Raw genomic sequence first — 20,583 nt, 5'->3', positions numbered from 1 at the left:
GAAGATGCTAGAGCCACACGTAGAAGGCACATGAGGAGGGAAGGTGACTGGCAAGGACGTTTTATCTGGCCACAATGGTCCTTCCAGACCGCAGGCGCGGGAGCTGGCTCACTGACACATGCAGTGAGTGCGAGCTACAAACTGGATTCTGAAAACTCAGTCCAAAAAGTCTTCAAATAATTCAATAATCTTATATTATCGGTGGTTGCCTGTTGAAATAATTTTTAGATAATAGAGGGTTAAATAAAATATATTATTAAAATTGATTTCACTTGTTTCTTTTTACCTTTTTAGTGTGGCTGTTAGAAAATATTAAACTACATAAGAGACTCACTCTCTAGACCTTTTAGATAGTGCTGGAGTGGAGTTTTCAACCCTCAACACTCAGGGAGCTTTGTTTCTATGTCTTCTCCCTGAGGACATTACCAGCAGATAGATGTCATCAGGAGACAACAGGGAAATGATGCAGAAAGAAACCTCTGTAAACACTGAATGTACTCAGCCAAAAAAAAAAAAAAAAGCGGTTATAGAAATTTTAAAAACTGGTTATAGGTGGTAGATGTCGGGTCATACAGGCATGACATCAACTCCCAGGACCCTTGAAGGGGCAGAACTCCCCACTGGTCTTGTCCCTGACAGCTGACACCACAGAGGCTTACCAATGAAGTAGTAGTGGAAGATTTCATTTTAAAAACTAGGCCGGTCGCAGTGGCTCACATCTGTAATCCCAGCACTTTGGGGGGCCAAGGAGGGTGGATCACCTGAGCTCAGGAGTTTGAGACCAGCCCAGGCAACATAGTGAAACCCTGTCTCTACCAGAACTACAAACAACTGGCTGGGCGTGGTGGCACGTGCCTGTGGTCCCAGCTACTCAGGAGGCTGAGGTGGGAGGATCGCTTGGGCCTGGGAGTCAGAGGTCGCAATGAGCCAAGATTACATCACTCCACTCTACTACACTACTTGGGTAACACAGCGAGACCCTGTCTCAGAGACAAAACAAAACAAAACAAAACAAAAAAAACTAAAACACAACAAGCATAATATAAAATAAGATGACAGAACCAAGACTAAAAATGCTTGAACTCACATATTAAAAAGCTTTTCAGGGCCGGGCATGATGGCTCACACCTATAATCTCAGCTCTTTGAGAGACTGAGGTGGGTGGATTGCTTGAGTCCAGAAGTTTGAGACCAGCCTGGGCAATATACTGAAACCCCATCTCTACTATAAATACAAAAAAATTAGCCAGGCATGGTGGTGCGTGTCTGTAATCCCAGCTACTTGGGAGGGTAAGTGGGAAGAATCACTTGCACCCAGGAGGTTTAGGCTGCAGTGAGCCAAGATCGTGCCACTGCATTCCAGTCTGGGCAACTGGAATGACAGACACCCTGCCTTGAAAAAAATTTAAAAAAGAAAGGGTTTCCAGATTGGACCACAAAGACAGACCCTCTTTTGCTGTAAATGAGAGATGCACCTAAAATAAGGCAATTCAGAGGGACATTCCAGAAAGCTGGGCAATAAGCAATAAGGAAGCAGGCTTCCCGATCTTACCATCACATAAAATGCATGGAACTAGACAAAGAACGGCTCTTCCGAATGAAAGGCAGAATGCACAATGAAGACATAACCACAAGGGATACTCATGCACCAAGCACAGCAACATTTATAAAGCAGAAATTACTGATGACACACAAAGATGTCGAGAGAAAGAAACTAAATGAAATCACAGTTCACCTTTCTCTAAGTATGAACGAATACAAATAGAATAAAATTCCCAAATAATATAATTAATAAGGTCGTTCTGACTGATACATATTGAACTCAGTAGCTTAAAACCAGGGAATACCGCCAGGCGCGGTGGCTCACACCTGTAATCCCAGCACTTTGGGAGGCTGAGGTGGGCGGATCACCTGAGCTCAGGAGTTTGAGACCAGCCTAACCAACATGGTGAAACCCTGTCTCTACTAAAAATACAAAAAAAATTAGCCGGATGTGGTGGCGCCTGCCTGTAATCCCAGCTACTTGGGAGGCTGAGGCAGGAGAATTGCTTGAACCTGGGAGGCGGGGGTTGCGGTGAGCTGAGATTGCACCACTGCACTCCAGACTGGGTGACAAGAGCGAAACTCCGTCTCAAAAAAAAAAAAAAAAAAAAAAAAAAAAAAAAAAAAAAAACAAACTAGGGAATGCCTTCTTCAAGTTCCTCTGGAACAGTCATGCAAACTGGCCTTCTGGTCAAAGAAAGCCTGTAAGTTCCAGAAAGCAGAAAGAAGTCTGCTGTCTGATCACAATGCAGTGAGACTAGAAAGTGAATCCGGTGTCCCTCGAAAACACTGTGCTAAAAGAAAGAAGCCAGCCGGGTGCGGGGGCTCACGCCTATAACCCCAGCACTTTGGGAGGCCAAGGCAGGCGGATCACAAGGTCAGGAGAGCGAGACCACCCTGGCTAACACGGTGAAACCCCGTCTCTACTAAAAATACAAAATATGAGCCAGGCACGGTGGCGGGTGCCTGTAATCCCAGCTACTCAGGAGGCTGAGGCAGGAGAATGGCGTGAACTCAGGAGGTGGAGCTTGCAGTGAGCCGGGATGGCGCCACTGCACTCCAGCCTGGGCGACAGAGCAAGACTCCGTCTCAAAAAAGAAAAAAAAAAAAAGAAAGAAGTCAGACAAAAATGTGTATATTCTATGATTCCAATTGGATGAAATTCGAGACCAGGCAAAATGGATGGAGGGTGGGGGAATCTGAATAACGACAGTGAGGGGCTTGGCGGGGAGTGCAAAGGAGAACCTGGACCGCTGGACGTGGGTGTGGCTGCAGAGGTGCCCACACCTGCCAAAACTCGCTGCAGGAACACCTAGGAGCTTGTGTTCCACTTATGCGAATTATACCTCAGTTAAAATGTTATAAAGAAAAACCTCCCCAAACAAACTAATATTTCAAAAAGCAGAAAACTAAAAGTATTTCATCCCTAGAGTGCTTACTACATTGCTACCACAGCACAGGGTTCTGGGCGGCCTCAGAGCAGGGGATGTGGCAGGGAGTGGGGTCGGCCTCACAGCTCAGGGCCTTGGCTCCTGGCCCCAGGGTATGCCGTCACTCAAGCTGCGGCCTCTACTGCAGCTCTAACATTTCAAGAAAAGCCAGAAGCTGATTTGGGACTAAAATATCCCAATTTCTAAACATCTGTTCAAATGAAAACAAACACCACCACTGTGGTGTCAGTTGCATACCTTGGGGCTGGTGCAGAGTGCCAGAGAGGGCTTCGAGTCATACACAGTGCCCTGCCCGGTGCCTCCTGCCTCCCACCACTCCTCTCTTCTCCCAGGTGGGAGTGAGGAGGCCACTGGCGGCCACCCAGCACATCCCTGCGCCCCAAGCCCGCAGCTCCTGACATATCAGGAGAGCACTTTGCTGCCCTCAGCCGTGTTTCTGAGCAGGTTTCGTGTTCCTCAGGATGCTGGGGGGCTGGTTCTAGACACAGGCCCAGCCCAGCTGGCCCGGCAGCAGGGAGGGCGCCCCCAGGGACACACTTCGCCCCAGTCCTGCAGGGGGAGCGGCCCAGAGCCCCTGCCATGAGACTCCTGGGAGAACTCGGTCAGGGGATGGCAAGCACAGGTGAGTACAGCTGACTCCCCGGAAGAACTGGGCTCATCTGAAGTCTGGTCAAGTGGAACTGGACCATCTGTTCCCCCAGGTGGGCCTGGATGGGCCAGTGCCTTTTATCTAGAAGGAGGACGTGGCTCGGGCTTTCTGCCTCAACCCTGCCTTGAAGACTACCCCAAGGGAGATGGAAGTGACAGTGAGACTAGGGGGGTGGGTGGGGTGGAGATGGCCAGCAGCTGGCATTGCTGGCAGCCTGGAAGGGGACCAGTGACATCAGTGAGAAGGACGAGTACAGGTGCACGAGAGCTGAGGGCGAACCCTGGCGTCAGGACCGGAGAGGCCCACCACAGAGTGGGTGAACAGTGGCGTCGGAGTTGGGAGTGGGAGGGTGTCCTGGTAAGAGCACGTTGGGAGAGGCTGCCTTAAACATTCTGGCTATAAGTGAGCTTTTGAGTGGATTTTGCTACGCGCATGCCATGTCAGGGAAGCAAGTCCCGCGGCCCTGGAGAGGAGCTACCCTGCAGGTGGCTGCTGCTTCGGGTGCGCAGGGCCCACACCACACTTGGGAACAGGAGAGCACGCAGCACTTATGTGGCAATTTCTTTTTAAAAAGACCAGAGAATTCTTTTTTTTTTTTTTTTTTTTTTTTTTTTTTTTTTTTTTGAGACGGAGTCTTGCTCTGCTGCCCAGGCTGGAGTGCAGTGGCCGGCTCTCAGCTCACTGCAAGCTCCGCCTCCCGGGTTCACGCCATTCTCCTGTCTCAGCCTCCCGAGTAGCTGGGACTACAGGCGCCCGCCTCGTCGCCCGGCTAGTTTTTTGTATTTTTTAGTAGAGACGGGGTTTCACCGTATTAGCCAGGATGGTCTCGATCTCCTGACCTCATGATCCGCCCGTCTCGGCCTCCCAAAGTGCTGGGATTACAGGCTTGAGCCACCGCGCCCGGCCGAAAAAGACCAGAGAATTCTAAGATGGTTCTGAAATTCAGAAGAAACCCTTTTGAGTAGAAAAAATAACATCTGACTGGAAAGGAAGGAGCACGCGGCTAAGCAGCTAGATAGAGGCTGAGGCTGAAGACTGGCCTCAGGAGGGAGCATCTAACAGCTGTGAGAAATACTTCCCATCCCGTCGCCCTCCTGGGTGGTTGTTATTTGCTCTCAATCTTAAAGGAGTTTAATTTGGACAGGGACAACAGGTCAGGCAGTAAACAAGCAGTGGCGGCACCTCCTCCTGGGGGCTGTTCCCCCTGCACCCTCCACCACTTTGAGCTGCGCAGAACCTGGCAGCTCCCTGGCCGCTGTCCCTCCTTGTTGTCACTGAAGCATGGGTGGGGGTGAGGACGACCAGTACGAGAATTTCAGAATCCAAACATCAGGTTGCATGAGTCTAGATATATATTAAGATCCATCAAACTGTGACCTCAATATCCGTGTATTTTACTCTGTAAATTACACTTCATTAGAAAAAAATAAAATTTAAACGTGAAACAAAAATATTATAAAGGACATAGTCTATTTGTCACTTTCCAACTCTTTAAATAAACCAGACAGGCTTTTCTAGGCATTTCTTTTCTGATTTCATTTTTCTTTTATTAAAATTTCAACCAAAATGCAAAAACAAAAATTTAAATTTCCTGCAAGAAATTTAAATTTTCATTTTTTGGCCCAAGACACTGAAAGCAGGCTTACCCATCCCTAAGTTTTCTAAACTCCGGACACTCGTCAAGGTTCCTCAAGGTTGTTTTCTGCCAATTGACAGGAAATGTTTGCACCTGGCTCTTAATGGCTCTGCAGGAAGTGAATGCTAACTTTAAAGGGTGCATTCTGGGAATTGTAGTTCCACTATGAAAGATCATGTCTCAGAAGAAAGACAATGACAGCCCAAATCACAGAATTTCAGAGCTGGAAGGTGCTTTGGAGGTCAGGTGAATTTTATGAAAGAGGGACTGGCCAGAGGTCTGGGTGGAGTGAGGAGTGCGGCTTCTACTCTCAGTCTCCTCCACCAGCTACAGCTGAGGAAGGCAACACCACAGAGCCAGGCACATCCTAAATGCTTTCTCTCTCCAGAGCAGTCCCTCTGGCCACCCCTGGCATGTCCTTTTCTGTCTTCCAGAGGCTGGCTGGCAACTCATCTTCACCTGGATGTGGAGGATCAGAGACTGTTCTGTCTCCTGGCAAGTGGCCCGGGAACCCAGGACAGGAAGTGAGCAAATGCGCCCACTGGGACCTGGGGACGGCTCCTTCCTGGAGCTCCCACCCTCACATCTCTTTGTGTTAGTGACACAGTGTTTCCTGCCAAGGCACACACAGAAAGGGACACTTACTGCTTAGTACAATAGGGTGCCTGGAAGCTGAGCCTCCACGGCCGGCACCAGCTGTCCCAGGTGGGGAGGAGCTGTCTGGGAACACCGTGATACGTTTGGGTCCACTGGAAAGGCACACCAGTAGGAAACTGTTGTTTTAAAGGGACATCAAGGCCCTCAACTTATCAACCATGAAATGGAAGGAGTTGCACGCACAGGGGGAAAACAGAAATCATAATGGAGAGAAAATACAGCGAGTATTTCTATAAAATAAAAAAAGGACATAAAGTGGGTACAAATAATTTGCAGATGTTATGTTTGATTACCTCATTAATCTGAGTCTCAATTGAAGAACTATTAGAATTTACAAGTGAATTTGATAAGATGGCCAATTACTAAAATTGGGAGCTTTCCCACACGCTAGTAATAACTAAAAAACAATGGTTGGGGAGTAAGCTTCCGGTTTCAACTCTCACATGCAAAGAGCTTAGGAGTCATATACCATAGCCTTACAACAACAGCCAAAAAAAAAAAACACTGAAAGAAATGAAAATCAACAACTTTTCCTGGATCCATAAGGAAGTGAGGTTACAAACATCTCTCCTGCCACAGAGAAAAGCAGTGAGATCAGCTCACGTGGAGCAGAATCTACCCTCTACAGGAGACGGAACTGGTGGGAACCTGATTTGGACAAAATGCTGGAGGCTGAACACGGCAGGTGTGAGAATCTCCCGGGGCCCCACATTTTCATGGGTTTTACCCCCAGGAACCCCATCAGGTTCTCCCCACGAAAAACCAAGAAAAAAAAAATCACCTCATGTCTCTGGGAGGAGAAGGGGGAGGTTGACCACCTTGAAATAAGCCCAGAGCATTCTCCAGGCAAAGGCCTGCTCTGCAGTGAAGCCAACTTCACCAGGAACTCATCTCAGCTGGGGAAGGGCATTTCACCACTCCAGCCCTGCCAGTCTCCCGTCTCACCCAAGCAGGAAGGAGAAAGGGAAGGACACATGTGAAGGTCACAGCTCAGGGACACGGGCCACTAACAGACTTAAATCGAGTCACAAGCTGGAGCCTGCGTCCCCTCCCAGCCCTGCAGGCTCCAGCATTACATCCTGGGTGGGAGTGGAAAAGGCCCAGGTGCAGGCTGTGGAAGGCAAACTCAGAGAAACTCCACGACAACAGGGAGACAGAACAAGGACACTTGAGGAATTTTACAGGCGCTGCGGGATTAAACACAGCTGACTGCCAGCCAGGTTAAGGGGATGCCTTCCAATGAAGGCCACTTCACCTTCAGTCACGCAGCACTTACTGATCGGGCATGCGCTGACAAAGGCATCATGAGGCAAGTTCATCACTGTACAAACGTCACAGAGCGCACTTACTGCGTACCGCGCACCTAGGCTGTATGGCAGAGCCTGTGCTCCCAGGTTACACACCACGGCGTGTTACTGAATACTGTAGGCAGCTGTAACACAGTGCCAAGTGTCTGTGTACCTAAAACACATCTAAACATAGAAAACCTACAGTAAAAATATGGTATAAGAGATAATAGATGGTACACCTGCACAGGGCACTTACCATCATTGCAGTGTGCAGCACTGGCAGTTGCTCTGGGTGAGTCGGTGAGTGAGGGGTGAGTCAATGTGAAGGCCTGGGAGATGACTGTACACTATGGTAGATTTTCTAAACACTGTACACTGAGGCTACACTAAATTGATTTTTAAAAAAATTGTACTGCGATGTTACAATGGCTACAAGGCTGAGGCAGGAGAATTGCTTGAACCTGGGAGGTGGAGCTTGTAGTGAGCTGAGATGGCGCCACTGCACTCCAGCCTGGGCGACATAGCAAGACTCCATCTCAAAAAAAAAAACAAAAACAAAAATTACAGACAAATATCTCTCATGAACACAGATGAAAAATCTTTAACAAAACATTAGCAATTGAATAAAAAAAATGTATAAAAAGAATTATATGCCATGACCCAGTGGGATCTACTCCAGGAATGCAAGGCTGGCTCCATGCTCTAAAATCGATTAACGTAACCTGTCACATCAACAGGCAAATCATCTGACCATAAATCACAGGATCACATTAATAGGTGCAAAAAAATCATCTGACACATTCCAACATCCTATTCATGATAACAGCTCTCAGCAACAGGAATAAATGGGAATTTTGTCAACTTGATAAAGGACATATAAAAAAACTACTGCTTGGTGGCTCACACCTGTAATCCCAGCACTTTGGGAGGCCGAGGCAGGCAGATCACGAGGTCCGGAGATGGAGACCAGCCTGGCCAACATGGTGAAACCCCGTCTCTACTAAAAATACAAAAATTAGCTGGACATGATGGCACATGCCTGTAATCCCAGCTACTCGGGAGGCTGAGGCAGGAGAATCACTTTAACCAGGGAGTCGGAGGTTGCAGATCTCGCCATTGCATTCCAGCCTGGGCAACAAGAGCGACACTACGTTAAAAAAAAAAAAAACACACACACACACAAAGAACCAAACAACAACAACAAAAAACACTACAGCTAACATCGTAAGAAGGAAAAAAAACAGTTATTCTTTCTACTATCTCTTAACACTTTTTTTTTTTGAGACGGAGTCTCACTCTGTCACCCAGGCTGGAGGGCAGCGGCGTGATCTCCACTCACTGCAAGCTCCACCTTCTGGGTTCAAGTGATCCTCCTGCCTCAGCCTCCTGAGAAGCTGGGATTACAGGCATGTGCCACCACGCCCAACTAATTTTTGTATTTTTAGTAGAGATGGTGTTTCACCCTGTTGGCCAGGCTGGTCTCAAACTCTTGACCTCAAGTGATCCACCTGCCTCGGCCTCCCAAAGTGTTGGGATTACAGGCGTGAGTCACTGAGCCCAGCTAATCTGGATTTTTGAACAACTTTTTATTGTGAAAAATCTTGAACATTACAAATTAAACAGAATAGTGTAATAAACCCATACACCTGTCCCTAGTTTCACCATTAATCCTCTTCTGACATTCTTGTTTTGTCTGCACTTCTCCCAACTCTTCAGCTTCCATTTATTATTTACTAACAGATTGTTTTTAGGACAGAAAAATCCAGCAGATAGTACAGAGAATTCACCCTCTCACCCTGTCCTGTTCCCCTGTGATTAACGTCTTGCATTAATGTGGTATGTGTGTCTCAAGTTATGAACCAATACTGATACATTGTTACAAACAGTGTCCACAGTTTACATTAAGGTTCACTTGTTTTGTACTTGGAGTTTGAAAATGCAGATTTCAAGAATTATATGTAGATAATGAATCCATAAAGGAATGAAAAGAAAACAGATTCTGAAGCAAGTGTTACATTACTGAACTTAGGAAACAGATGAATAATATTTAACAGGGGTTGGTATCTTTACTATACCAAGAACATTTATAACTCAGTGGACAAGCAAGATCGCAGACATGTGGTTCATAGAAGTACTAATAATGTATCCTCGCGGAAGCGAGGTGGAGAAGAGAACCACGCCCACAGAACGCCAGTGGGCACAGCCTCTGGAGGGTGGCTTGGACCAACCTCTTAAGCCCACTGGCCCGATCCTTCAGTTTGGGGAACCTGCCCAAAAGCAGACACTGGCTAAACACAACGAGCTGAATAGAAGTGTGTAGCCCTTTCCACGTAAATCCCTAAAGAATGACCCAAAGTTTCTGTCAGTGAAGAACAAATCCCCATGGGCAGCAAGAACCACAGAGAATGCGGACCCTGGGGCCTGCGATACAGGCGGCAAACGGTGTGACAGACTGCAACCCTGGGGAGAGGGCGTCCTCTCCCCACCACACCCTCGCTCCTGACACCCCTGTACCCATGCTGCACACCCAGCCATGGCCTGGTCTCACCTTTGGAGGGGCACAGGGCATGCAGGGGGGTGCCTGCACCTGTCCCTTGCTCTCAGGGGCCTGGCCCTGCACGGCCCTCCCCACTGACACACTCTCCCTGGAGCCACACTTCCTCTGGCTAGTGTCTACTTGCCTCACTCTTCTTCACTGCCAAACCTGGCCCTGACCCCTCATCACTGGCCCCCTCTCTGCCCGGCTCCACCGGCCTCTCCAGTGAGATTCCAGTCACCAGTGACCCTGGGAGCGTGTCCAGCCCCCTTCTCTCCATTATCCTGGGGCACATTCAGCCCCCTTCTCTCCATTCTGATCAGAGTAGCATCCAGCACAGCAGGGCACCCTTCTTTCCTGAATGACCTCTCGGCCTTCCCCTAGACCCACCTCGGCTGCCCCTCTCTCAGCGAGGCCTGCTCCTGGGCCGGGCACTGGAGCCCAGCCTAGAACCACACTTGACCCCAAGGCTTCAAACACCTCTGCCCTCCACCCCCACACTCACATGCCCAATTCCCAGAGGCCAGCTGCTGGCCTCGGACTGTTCAAACCCCGGCCTCAGCACCCAAGAGCATCTCAAACTCTGTTCCTCCCCCTCATCTCTTGCCTCCTCCCCAAAAGTCTCTCCCACTCAGCATCTTCCAGGTATTCAAGCTAATCCCTGCAGCTGGCCTGCTGCTCTTTTGCTTCTCAACCCGCTGAACCCAGCCAGTCCTCCAGCATTGCTACCACCGCCACTCCCTCTCTAAAGTCTGAGCCATCGCCAGCTACCTTGGGACTGCCACAACAGTCACCAGCGGCCCCCTCAAAATTGTACTGGAATAGGAATTTTTTTTTAAAAAGTCATGGCTGGGTACGGTGGCTCACCTGGCCAACATGGCGAAACCCCGTCTCTCCACAAAAAAAAAAAAAAAATACAAAACCTTAGCCGGGCGTGATGGCACACGCCTGTAGTCCCAGCTACTCAGGAGGCTCAGGCGAGAGAATCCTCGAGCCCAGGGGGTTGTGGCTGCAGTAAGCCGAGATCAGGCCACCGCGCTCCAGTCTGAGATTGTCTCAAAAAAAAAAAAAAAAAGTCATTAAATACTGCCAAAAAGGAGGGGAAATTTGGATACAATAAACAATAGTAAGTGAAGTAGCCAGTAAAATGTATACTTCAATCTAATAATCACGGTTGCTTGATGGAGGAATAAGAAGTACCTGGAACTAAGATGACATACAGCCTCCACCTAGGGAGGGTGGCACACAGGACCGATCAGCTCTCAACAATGACACAAAGAGGGGCTCAGGTGAGGAGCGGTGAGGACCCGTTCTTCCCGCCCCACACTGCAACAGTCACAAAAAGGGACTGTGTGAGCCACAGTGAAGTCTCAAAGGAGTCCAAAAGGCAGAGCTCCTTCAGGCCTCACCCTTAGACAGTAATGCAGTCAAATGTTAAAATAACTACAAAAAAATTAGCTCCCCTCCCCCAATCTGTGTGCACTTAAAAATCTGTCAACACCCTTTTAAATAGCCACAGGGTTAAAGGGGGCATCAAGGCTGGAATTACAAACGACTCAGAAATGAACAGCAACAAAAGCGGAGAGAGGAAGAGCTATGGCGCAGAGCCCAAGGAACAGAAGAGCCACAGCCTCCGTTGCAGGGTTAAGGAACATGCCAGGAGCCAGAACTACAAGGAAAAACCCAAGAAAGTAAAAAGATGTAAGGATTAACGAGCATAAACAACAACTCAGAGACACAAAGGCTGGCTGTTTGGAAAAACCTGTAATGGCGACAAACTTCGGTAAGTTTAACCAAGAGGAACAGACAGAAGGTGTCAAAAGCAACATCACCTCTGATAACTACAAACAGCTTTAAAATTCAGAGAGAAGTTGGGAGGCCGAGGCAGGCGGATCACCTGAGTTTAGGAGTTCGAAACCAGCCTGACCAACCCGTCTCTACTAAAAATACAAAATTAGCTGGGTGTGGTGGCACATGCCTGTAATCCCAGCTACTAGGGAGACTGAGGCAGGAGAATTGCTTGAACCCAGGAGGCGGAGGTTGTGGTGAGCCAAGATCGCACCATTGTACTCTAGCCTGGGCAACAAGAGCAAAACTCCATCTCGGGGGAAAAAAAAATTCCGAGGGAAGGCCTGGTGCGGTGGCTCACACTTGTAGCCACCACGGTGAAACCTCATCTCTACTAAAAATATAAAAAATTGCCAGGTGTGGTGATGGGTGCCTGTAATCCCAGCTACTTGGGAGGCTGAGGTAGGAGAATTGCTTGAACCCAGGAGGCAGAGGTTGCAGTTAGCTGAGATCTCACCACCGCACTCCAGCCCAGGCAACAGAGTGAGATGCTGTCTTAAAAAATAAAATAAAATAAAATTCCAAGAGAAAATAGTATGCAATTTCAACCTGAGAATCCGAAAATCTAGATTTGATCTGAAAATCTAGGTTAGCAGCACTCAGTGGCCGCGTTCCTGCTCCTGGGACGCATCGAGAAAACACGTCGGACGCATCGAGAAAACACGTCGGACGCATCGAGAAAACACGTCGGACGCATCGAGAAAACACGTCGGACGCATCGAGAAAACACGTCGGACGCATCGAGAAAACACGTCGGACGCATCGAGAAAACACGTCGGACGCATCGAGAAAACACGTCGGACGCATCGAGAAAACACGTCGGACGCATCGAGAAAACACGTCGGATGGGCTTTGGTTTTGGTTGTGCTAATGGCTGTTCCCCTGGGGATCCAGGAGGCCCTGAAAATCTTGTCCCACTATCATATGCTTATCGACAAACATTGATCCAGATGAAATCAACAATGTGCTAGGAAAATGGTTTTCCTATGTATACGACAGGCAAAGGAAACCATTCGCCATATGTAAGTATCGAGAAACCAATTTTAAGAAGCACTTAACAGTAAAATGGGGGAAAAAACAGAAATAGAGCTAATAAACATATAAAGACTACACAGGAAGTTTTGTTTTTTGAGACAGGGTCTCACTGTCACCTAGGCTGGAGTGCAGTGGTGCCATCACAGCTCACTACAGCCTTGACCTCCCAGGCTCAAGCTATCTTTCTGCCTCAGTCTCCCAAGTAGTTGGGTCCACAGGCGTGCACCATGATACTCAGTAAATTTTTAAATTATTTAACAGTGAACTGAGATTGTACCACTGAACTCCAGCCTGGGTGACAGAGCAAGACCCCGTCTCAAAAAAAAAAAAAAAAGAGATGGGGTCTCCCCATGTTGCCCAGGCTGGTTTGAACTTCTGGACTCAAGTAATCTTCCCTCTTTGGCCTCCCAAAGTGCTCGGATTACAGGCATGAGCTACTGTGCCTGGCTTATACACCAAATTTTTAATAACAGCAAGGAATAAAACTTGGGAGGTAGGTAAGAAACAAGAATTTTTACCACTTTTTAGTCTATATTGCTGCAGTTTTAATTTTTGCAAAAGAGAATGTATTGCATTTCCTTTTTTTTTTTTTGAGACAGAGTTGGGCTTTGTCACCCAGGCCGGAGTGCAGTGGTGCCATCTCGGCTCACTGCAATCTCTGCTTCCCAGGTTCAAGCTGTTCTCCTGCCTCAGCCTACCGAGTAGCTGGGATTACAGGAGTGTGCACCACGCCCAGCTGAGAATGTACTGTATTTCAATAGATGTGTGGTTTTTTTTTTTTTTTTTTTTGAGACAGAGTCTCACTCTGTCACCCGGGCCAGAGTGAAGTGGTGCAATCCTGGCTCACAGCAACCTCTGCCTCCCAGGTTCAAGCCATCCACCTGCCCCAGCCTCCCCAACAATTGGGATTACAGGCGTGCACCACCATGTGCAGCTAATTTTTGTATGTTTTAGTAGTACGTTTTTCTACGTTTCACCATATTGGCCAGGCTGGTCTCGAACTCCCGACCTCAAGTGATCCGCCCCTCTCAGGCCCGCAAAGTGCTGGGATTACAGATTTGAGCCACCGAACCCAGTCTCAAGAGATGTTTTAATTGAATAGATGTTAAATAATTATTAACGTTCATGATGATTTAACTTCAAGGATATTCATCAAAACGGAAACGGAAAGAACCTCCTCATGACTTTAACAGTTTCTGGTATTTGCTCTTTCTGAGAGTTTACTCTTATTTTCCATCTAGCTCCTAACTCATCTGGAATTTCTGTTGCGTAAGGTGTGAAACAGAAGCTATCTTTCCCTGTGCACTCTCCACAGAGGCGTTCAGGTGCTCCCAGCTGATGCACGCTGCCTGCTTCCTTCACGGCCCACATCCCTATATACACAGAGGCCTCTTGTGGGACCAGGTGCAGTGAGGCCTGCTTTCTAACCTGGGTTCCCTTATCTACAAGATGTGGCTACGACCAGAGCCTCCTCCTGAGAGCACAGGGAGATTGTGACGCACCCCGCAACCCCCGCCCCCGCCCCAAGAAATGCTCAGGGGACATCGGCTACGTTGCAGAGAAACCCCTCCTAACGGGAAGGGGGCATGGGTACCCGAGGCTCCGGTACTGACCGCGGCTGGGCGACAGCAGGCCACTCGGGTAGGGGACGCTCACTCTCCTCAGCTCGTCCAGCTTCTCCTGTAGCTTCCGCACCTGGCTGTCGGAGCGGCTGACCCTCTGCCGCAGGCTCTTCAGCTCGCCGTTCTTCTTCTCCACCTGCTCCCGCAGGCAGCACACCTGGCTCTTGTTCTGCCGGGAGGAGAAGCAGTAGGAGTGCAGTGAGTCGATGAGCTTGCAAGCCCCCGACGCCGACAGGATGACCTCGTTGATGGACATGGGGCTGGCGTCGCTGTGCTGGCTCTGCACGGCTTCCGTGGCTGGCTTTGGGGTGACGTCGGCAGGAGGGGCGGAGGGGCTCTGGGAAGGCTTCTGCGGTGTCGCGGTAAGTGATGAGCCGGGGGGACTCTGGGCCAGGCCCTTGTCGGGCCCCAGGCTGCTCCCACTGCAGCTTGGTTCCACATCTTTCTTCGGCCTCTTGCGGTCAATGGGCTCTCGGGGGACAGATGGCCTTTCTCGGGTGTGCTTGGAGGAGAAACTGTACGAATGAAGTGAGCCAATAAATTTGCACGCCCCAGATCCTGGGGGCGTAAAGTCATCCATGGAAATGCCACTCTTATCTGCCACGCCCCCTTCGATGGAGGAGGTGGTGCTCTCATCGCCAGCATCTGTGGCAGACACTTCTGCTTTTCCCTGGCTGCCTGCCACCGTGGTGGCCAGTCCGTCTCCTGGAGTTCGTTCCAAGGCTTGCTGGGCCTGCTCCTGGCTGGCGGCCTCCTGGGCCGCCCTGGGTGCGGCTTCACCCTGCAGAGCAGCTCGCTTCAACCTGCGGGACTCTGGCTTGGCCATCGGGTTTCCACTCGAGGACGGTGACCAACCTGTAGCTCCTCTGCCGGTGGCGGCGCTCGAGTGACCCCTCACACCCCCTGTGGCCTTGCTGGCATCTTTCCTCCGGGTGCGGCCATGGCCTCCAGCCCCCCTCTTCTTCTCAGTCAGGTGGAAGATGGATGGCACAGCTGTGGGCTTCAGCAGGCGATGCTGGTCCTCCAGCCTCTTGGAGAAGCTGTCTTTGGTGAAATGCTCACTACAGAGAAATGAATACTTAGTGGGAGTCCAGTTATCCCTCTGAACAGCTTTTAACCATTGGATTAGACGTTTTGAGTCCTTTAGGGGGAACCTACAGGACAAACGACAAAGTAATTAGAAATAATTAAACGTCTCCCCTTAAAATAATCAACTGCAGAAGCAAAACAAGTATTTTTGCAAGCACCCTAAGCTGTACTGAATTCATCCACTTAAAAAAACACTTCAAAAAAATTTAAGAAACATCTACTGGAGTAGAAATCTGAAAGACCCATTGTCTATCCACATGCGCTTACAGTCTGTAGGGCGGATGGGAAAGAAGGTAACTAACTGCTCCCCAGCTGTGGTAAATGCCCTATGGGAACACAGGATGCGGAGAGACAGTGCCAGGATGGCCTCAGGACAGCAGGAAATAGCTCCTAGAAGCTGACTGCTAACCAACCCTCCCAAACTGCCTGGAAGGTAGGACTCTGGGTGCTAAAACCAGGGCCAGCTCCACAGAGACGGGGGCGTGAGAGGTCATGACTGCACGAAGGCAGCCCTGGCTGTGCACAAGCAGCTGAGAATCTGGAGACCTCCAGAAGACTCCAGAGCTACAGGTCTGTGTTCCTGCTGCAAGCCCACCTCCAGGAATAAAAATGCTCCTTTTAAAAGTCAACAGCCCAGGGACAGGCCACAGTGGTGCTCGCCTGCAGTTCCAGCTACTCGGGAGCCTGAGGCTTGAAGATTCTTTGAGCCCAGAAATTCGAAGTTACGGTGAGCTAAGACTGCACCACTGCTCCCCAGCCTGGGGAAAAGAGCGAGACCCAGTCTTCTCCCCTCAAAAAAAAATCAACCAACCCAGATGAACCTTGAGGACATTATACTGAATGAAATAGGTTAGTTGCAAAAAGACAAACACTGCATGATACCACTCACATGAGGTACTTAGAGTAATCAAATTCAGAGAGACAGGAGAGGCCAGGCGCGGTGGCTCACGCCTGTAATCCTAGCACTTTGGGAGGCCGAGGCGGGCGGCTCACAAGGTCAGGAGATTGAGACCATCCTGGCTAACAGGGTGAAACCTTGTCTCTACTAAAAATACAAAAAAGCCAGGCGTGCTGGCAGATGCCTGTAGTCCCAGCTACTCAGGAGGCTGAGGCAGGAGAATGGCGTGAACCCGGAAAGCGGAGCTTGCGGTGAGCCGAGATTGCGCCATTGCACTCTAGCCTGGGCAACATAGCGAGACTCCGTCTCAAAAAAAAAAAAAAAAGAGACAGGAGAATGGGGGTTACTAGAGCCTAGGGAGAGGAGGACTGGGGTGTTAGTGTTTAATGGGTGCAGAGATTCGGCTTTACAAAATAAAAATAATTCTGGAGATGGATGGTAGTGACGGTTACACAACAATGTGAATGTATTTACTGCCATGAACTGTACACTGGAAAAAGCGGTGGGAAAGGCTGGGAGCCGCAGCTCATGCCTGTGATCCCAGCTATTCTGGAGGCTGAGGTGAGAGGGCCACTTGGGTTCAGGAGGTTGAGGCTGCAGTGAGCTACGGTCACACCATTGCACTCCAGCCTGGGTGACAGAGTGGGGCTCTGTCTCCAAAAAAAAGTTAGGATGGTAAATTTCATGTTACATGTATTATACCATAATTTAAAAATTGTGGGAGAAAAGCAACCGGTGCAGGAAGAAACTGAATAGGATGCTTAGCCATTTCTTCTTTATTACCTAATAAAGATCCTTCATAACCATTTCTTCATTAAGGCAAGTTGTGTGTTTAAGAAAACAGGCCTGAGCCTGGCGGGGTGGCTTATGCCTGCAATCCCAGCACTTTGGGAGGCCGAGGCAGGTGGATCACTTGAGGTCAGGAGTTTGAGGCCAGAGTTCGAGACCAGCCTGGCCAATATGGCGAAACCCTGTCTGTACTAAAAGTACAAAAAAATTAGACGGACGTGGTGGCGCGTGCCTGTAATCCCAGCTGCTTGGGAGGCTGAAGCCGGAGAATCGCTTGAACCCAGGAGTGGAGGTTGCAGTGAGCCAAGGTTGCAGTGAGCGGAGATCGCACCACTGCACTCCAGCCTGGGCGACAGAGGGAGACTCCCTCTCAAAAAAAAAAAAGAGAAAAAACGAAAAAAACAAAACAAAACAAAACAAAAAACCTCAGGCCCTAAGGCGCACATAAAGGGCAGAGTAGTCAGTTCTAACTGCTATTTGCTCCACCTGAGGCCAGCGTGGACCAGGACAAATCCTAACAGGATGGACTGGGACGGTCTAAGCAACAGGACCTTCTAACCTCCTTTCTGAATGCGTTGTGAGGCCACCTCCAAAGGTGCGCCCCCACCCCCAATTCCGGTGTCCTTTTCCCCCATACCATGTTAGACCGTTGCAACACGTTGCCTTGTTTTCAAAAAACGGCAACAAAACTTCTAGGACACAAGCTCTGAAGGAAATTGTCATCTAGCTGACTTGTGACATAATCTAAAGTTACTAATTCTTACAATACATTGTAATGATTTAAGACTGACAGCCAACTACGGTGAACTTTCAATAACACTATAAATAACACGTGCCACTCCCGTCTTTAAAACTTAAATAACACCCTGCAACAAAAAACAGAAACATTTACAAAGTGGTTTTTAAAGTCTGTTCGCGGTTCTGGTGCCTCCCGCGTGTAATCCGCAGAAATCTCACTGAAATAGGCTGAACCCACAAGGCCTTAGTGGGGTTTGGGCCCGGCCGCGGGGGCCCACGTGGGAAGCGGCAGAGAGCCCCGGGCTAGGCTCTAAGGGAGCGCGGGAGGATGCGGTCCTCAGCCGGCCGTCCCGCAGGCTCTCCGCGCGGACCCGCGTCCCGGGATCGGGGGCCCCGTCCCGGAAAGCCATCTCGGGGGCTGTCAGCAAGAGAGGCGCAGGTCGCATCTGCCCGGCCGCTCCTGCTAGCAGACATCCAGGCCGACCGCCCGCGGTCGGGAGAGGCAGCAGTCGCGGCCGAGCAGGACAATCGGCCCGGGACCTGCGCTTCCAGAACCTGCGGCTTCTGAAGCCGCGGCGCCGGCCGGATCGATCGCGCGCAGGGCGGACCCGGGCGGCCGGGGTGGGGGCGGCCGCGCTGCCCCAGGCGCCCGGCCCAGAGACGGCGGCCGGGCCAAGGTCACACAGCGCCCACGCCCGCTCCCCCGCGCCCCGGCAGTCGAGGCCCGGCGCCCCCGCCCCCTGCGTTCGGGCCGGCCGCGGGGCCTCAGTTTCCCCGCAGGGCCGGGTCGGGGCGGGGGCGTGGCGGCCCGGGGCCCGCGTACCTGTGGAAGGAGACGGCGCGCTTCTCGCCCTTGCCCTGCCGATTGGAGCAGTTCACGGCCGCACAGCAGATCACCATTGCGGGCCTTGGCCCAGCCGCGCCGCCAGGCCCCGGCCCTCGCCGCCCGCCCGCCCGCGGACCGCCCCGAGGGAGGGAGCGCGGCGGCGACACGGCTCGGGACGTGGGCCGGCCCGCGGCGTCCGCGCCGTACGGCAAGATGGAGGCGCAGACGCCCACCGCGGGCCCGCCCCCGCCCCCGCCCGCGTCCTAGCCAGGCGCGGGTTCGGGCTGCTTCGGGACCAGCGGGGCGCAGCCGGCCCCTCGCAGCGTCCGCCGGCAGGCGGGCAGGCGGGTGGAGGAGTCGCTCCGGCGGGGCCAGACCGTACGGCGACATGGGCGCGCCGGGCACGTCCGTACCGCAAGATGGCTGCTCGGACGGCGACAGAGCCCGCCCCTGCCGCCTGGACAACTGCTCCCGGGTCCTCTAAGAAGAGGAAGCGCCACCCATGGCACGCAGTGTCCCGTCGGACAGCAGAGCGAGCCGTCGTCCCGCGACACGACCCCACGCCGCTCGCAAGGCGCCCCCGGCTCGCGTCGGCCCGGCCGTACGCCAAAATGGCGGCTCCCGCGTATTTCCGCTAGCGCGCCGTATGGTTTTTGCCGCCTGCCGCGCGCCCCGATTGGCCCCCGCGGCGTCCCGTCGCCGCGTCGCGCTGCGGGCCCGTCGGAGCGACGCTGCTTGGGTCAGTCAGCGGCCGGACTGGGAAGATGGACGCAGGTGAGGAGTTGCCGGGGACCTGCCTTTCCGCAGGAGGTGCTCGCCTTATCGGCCTCTGCTGCTCGGGGCCGGGCTGCCGCGACTCCCTCCTGGGCACACCGGTGCGGGCCAGGCTGGGCCGGGTCGGCGGGCGCTGCAGGAGCGCGGGGCGGTGTTGGGTGGTGGGCGGTGGGCGCGGGAGGGGGACGGCGGCGCTCTGCGCCGCGGAACCGGCTGTCGGTTGTCCTGGAGCTTCTGCTGCTTTTCCGGTCCCTCCCGGAGCGCTCTGGAGGTTGTGGCTGCACAGGCCCTTGCGCCAGGTCGGCCGTGGAGAGCGGCGGAGCCTGCCGGGCGGGGAGTGGCGCGGCGGCGGACGGGGCGGCCGCGGTCCGGACCGGGAACGCCAGCGGCGGGCGAAAGCGTAGCCTTCCCGCAGCTGAGCGTGAAGGGATGGAAATTCTTTAACTTTTATGAAGTTATTGGTAGGTTGGAGGCGAGAAATATGACGTATTTATCACAATATACGCATCTTTTTTGTTTTTGTTTTCAATTTAGTAACCGGTAGATCCTTCAAGCTGCTTTTCCGTGACGAGAAAGAGAAATAGTGAATTTGTGTCATCGGGTCTTAGTTTCTTGGGTTCCTGAGAGAGAGAGAAAGTGTGTGTGTGTGTGTGTGTGTAGTGTTTTTGCCTATTCTTTCATGCTTCCGTTCCATTTTTGCTGGCAAGATAGTTTTAAGTCAGTACCAAAACCCATCGCTTGCCCAGTAGCCCTAGAAATATTTTTACACAGAAGTTTTAGCCCATTCATTCTTTTGGGAACTGATTTGCCTTTTATCCAGTATCCCCCATCTGTAAAGAAAGATTTTCATCTGGTTTAATTCTGTCATTCTGAATGTCATTCTTCACTTACTATTTTTCTGGCAGCTACAACACGAATTTATTAAGATCTGAGTAGGAAAACTGTAATGCGTATTGCAAATATCTGTTTAAATGATTTGTAGCAGCTCCCCACCTAAATGTGGTAGTTGGTTGGAGGAAACAGGAGCCCTGACTCCCTAAGGCGCATGTTGACCAAGTATGTATCTTGTGAAGTTTATTTTTTAGAATAACTGTCAGACACTGTTATACTATTCGCAGCTGTGTACTATTTGTTGTTTACTATTTTACAATTGTTGTATTATATCTTATTAGGTATTGTTTGTGATGCAGGATTTTTCTCAGCCA

General features: G+C 51.0%; 2 protein-coding genes across 7 annotated transcripts in view; one reads left to right on the top strand and one right to left on the bottom strand.

Moving 5' to 3' along the window:
- The window catches only part of THAP4 (THAP domain containing 4), a 48,703-nt gene extending 29,725 nt beyond the window's left edge, over positions 1-18,978 (bottom strand). Inside the window, exons 1-2 of one of the 2 annotated variants that reach the window (XM_030915941.1) lie at positions 18,602-18,978; positions 14,256-15,418 (exon numbers count right to left, since the gene is read on the bottom strand). In XM_030915941.1, the coding sequence (XP_030771801.1) occupies positions 14,256-15,418; positions 18,602-18,678 (1,240 nt within the window). In that variant the 5' untranslated portion in view covers positions 18,679-18,978. Of the gene's footprint in view, positions 1-5,287; positions 5,382-14,255; positions 15,419-18,601 lie in introns of those variants that run through there. The other variant, XM_010376988.2, reaches the window with a different exon arrangement.
- Positions 18,868-20,583, top strand: part of ATG4B (autophagy related 4B cysteine peptidase) — a 32,157-nt gene continuing 30,441 nt past the window's right edge. The window contains exon 1 of one of the 5 annotated variants that reach the window (XM_030915945.1): positions 18,868-19,378. In XM_030915945.1, coding sequence (XP_030771805.1) covers positions 19,369-19,378 — 10 coding nt within the window. In that variant the 5' untranslated portion in view covers positions 18,868-19,368. The remainder of the gene's footprint in view (positions 19,379-20,583) is intronic. The other 4 variants (XM_030915943.1, XM_030915942.1, XM_030915947.1 and 1 more) reach the window with 4 other exon arrangements.

This window comes from Rhinopithecus roxellana, chromosome 14 (assembly GCF_007565055.1).
Source record: "Rhinopithecus roxellana isolate Shanxi Qingling chromosome 14, ASM756505v1, whole genome shotgun sequence".
Taxonomy (NCBI): domain Eukaryota; kingdom Metazoa; phylum Chordata; class Mammalia; order Primates; family Cercopithecidae; genus Rhinopithecus; species Rhinopithecus roxellana.
The sequence above is the reverse complement of the archived record's forward strand: the minus strand, read 5'-3'. Positions and strand labels throughout refer to the sequence as shown.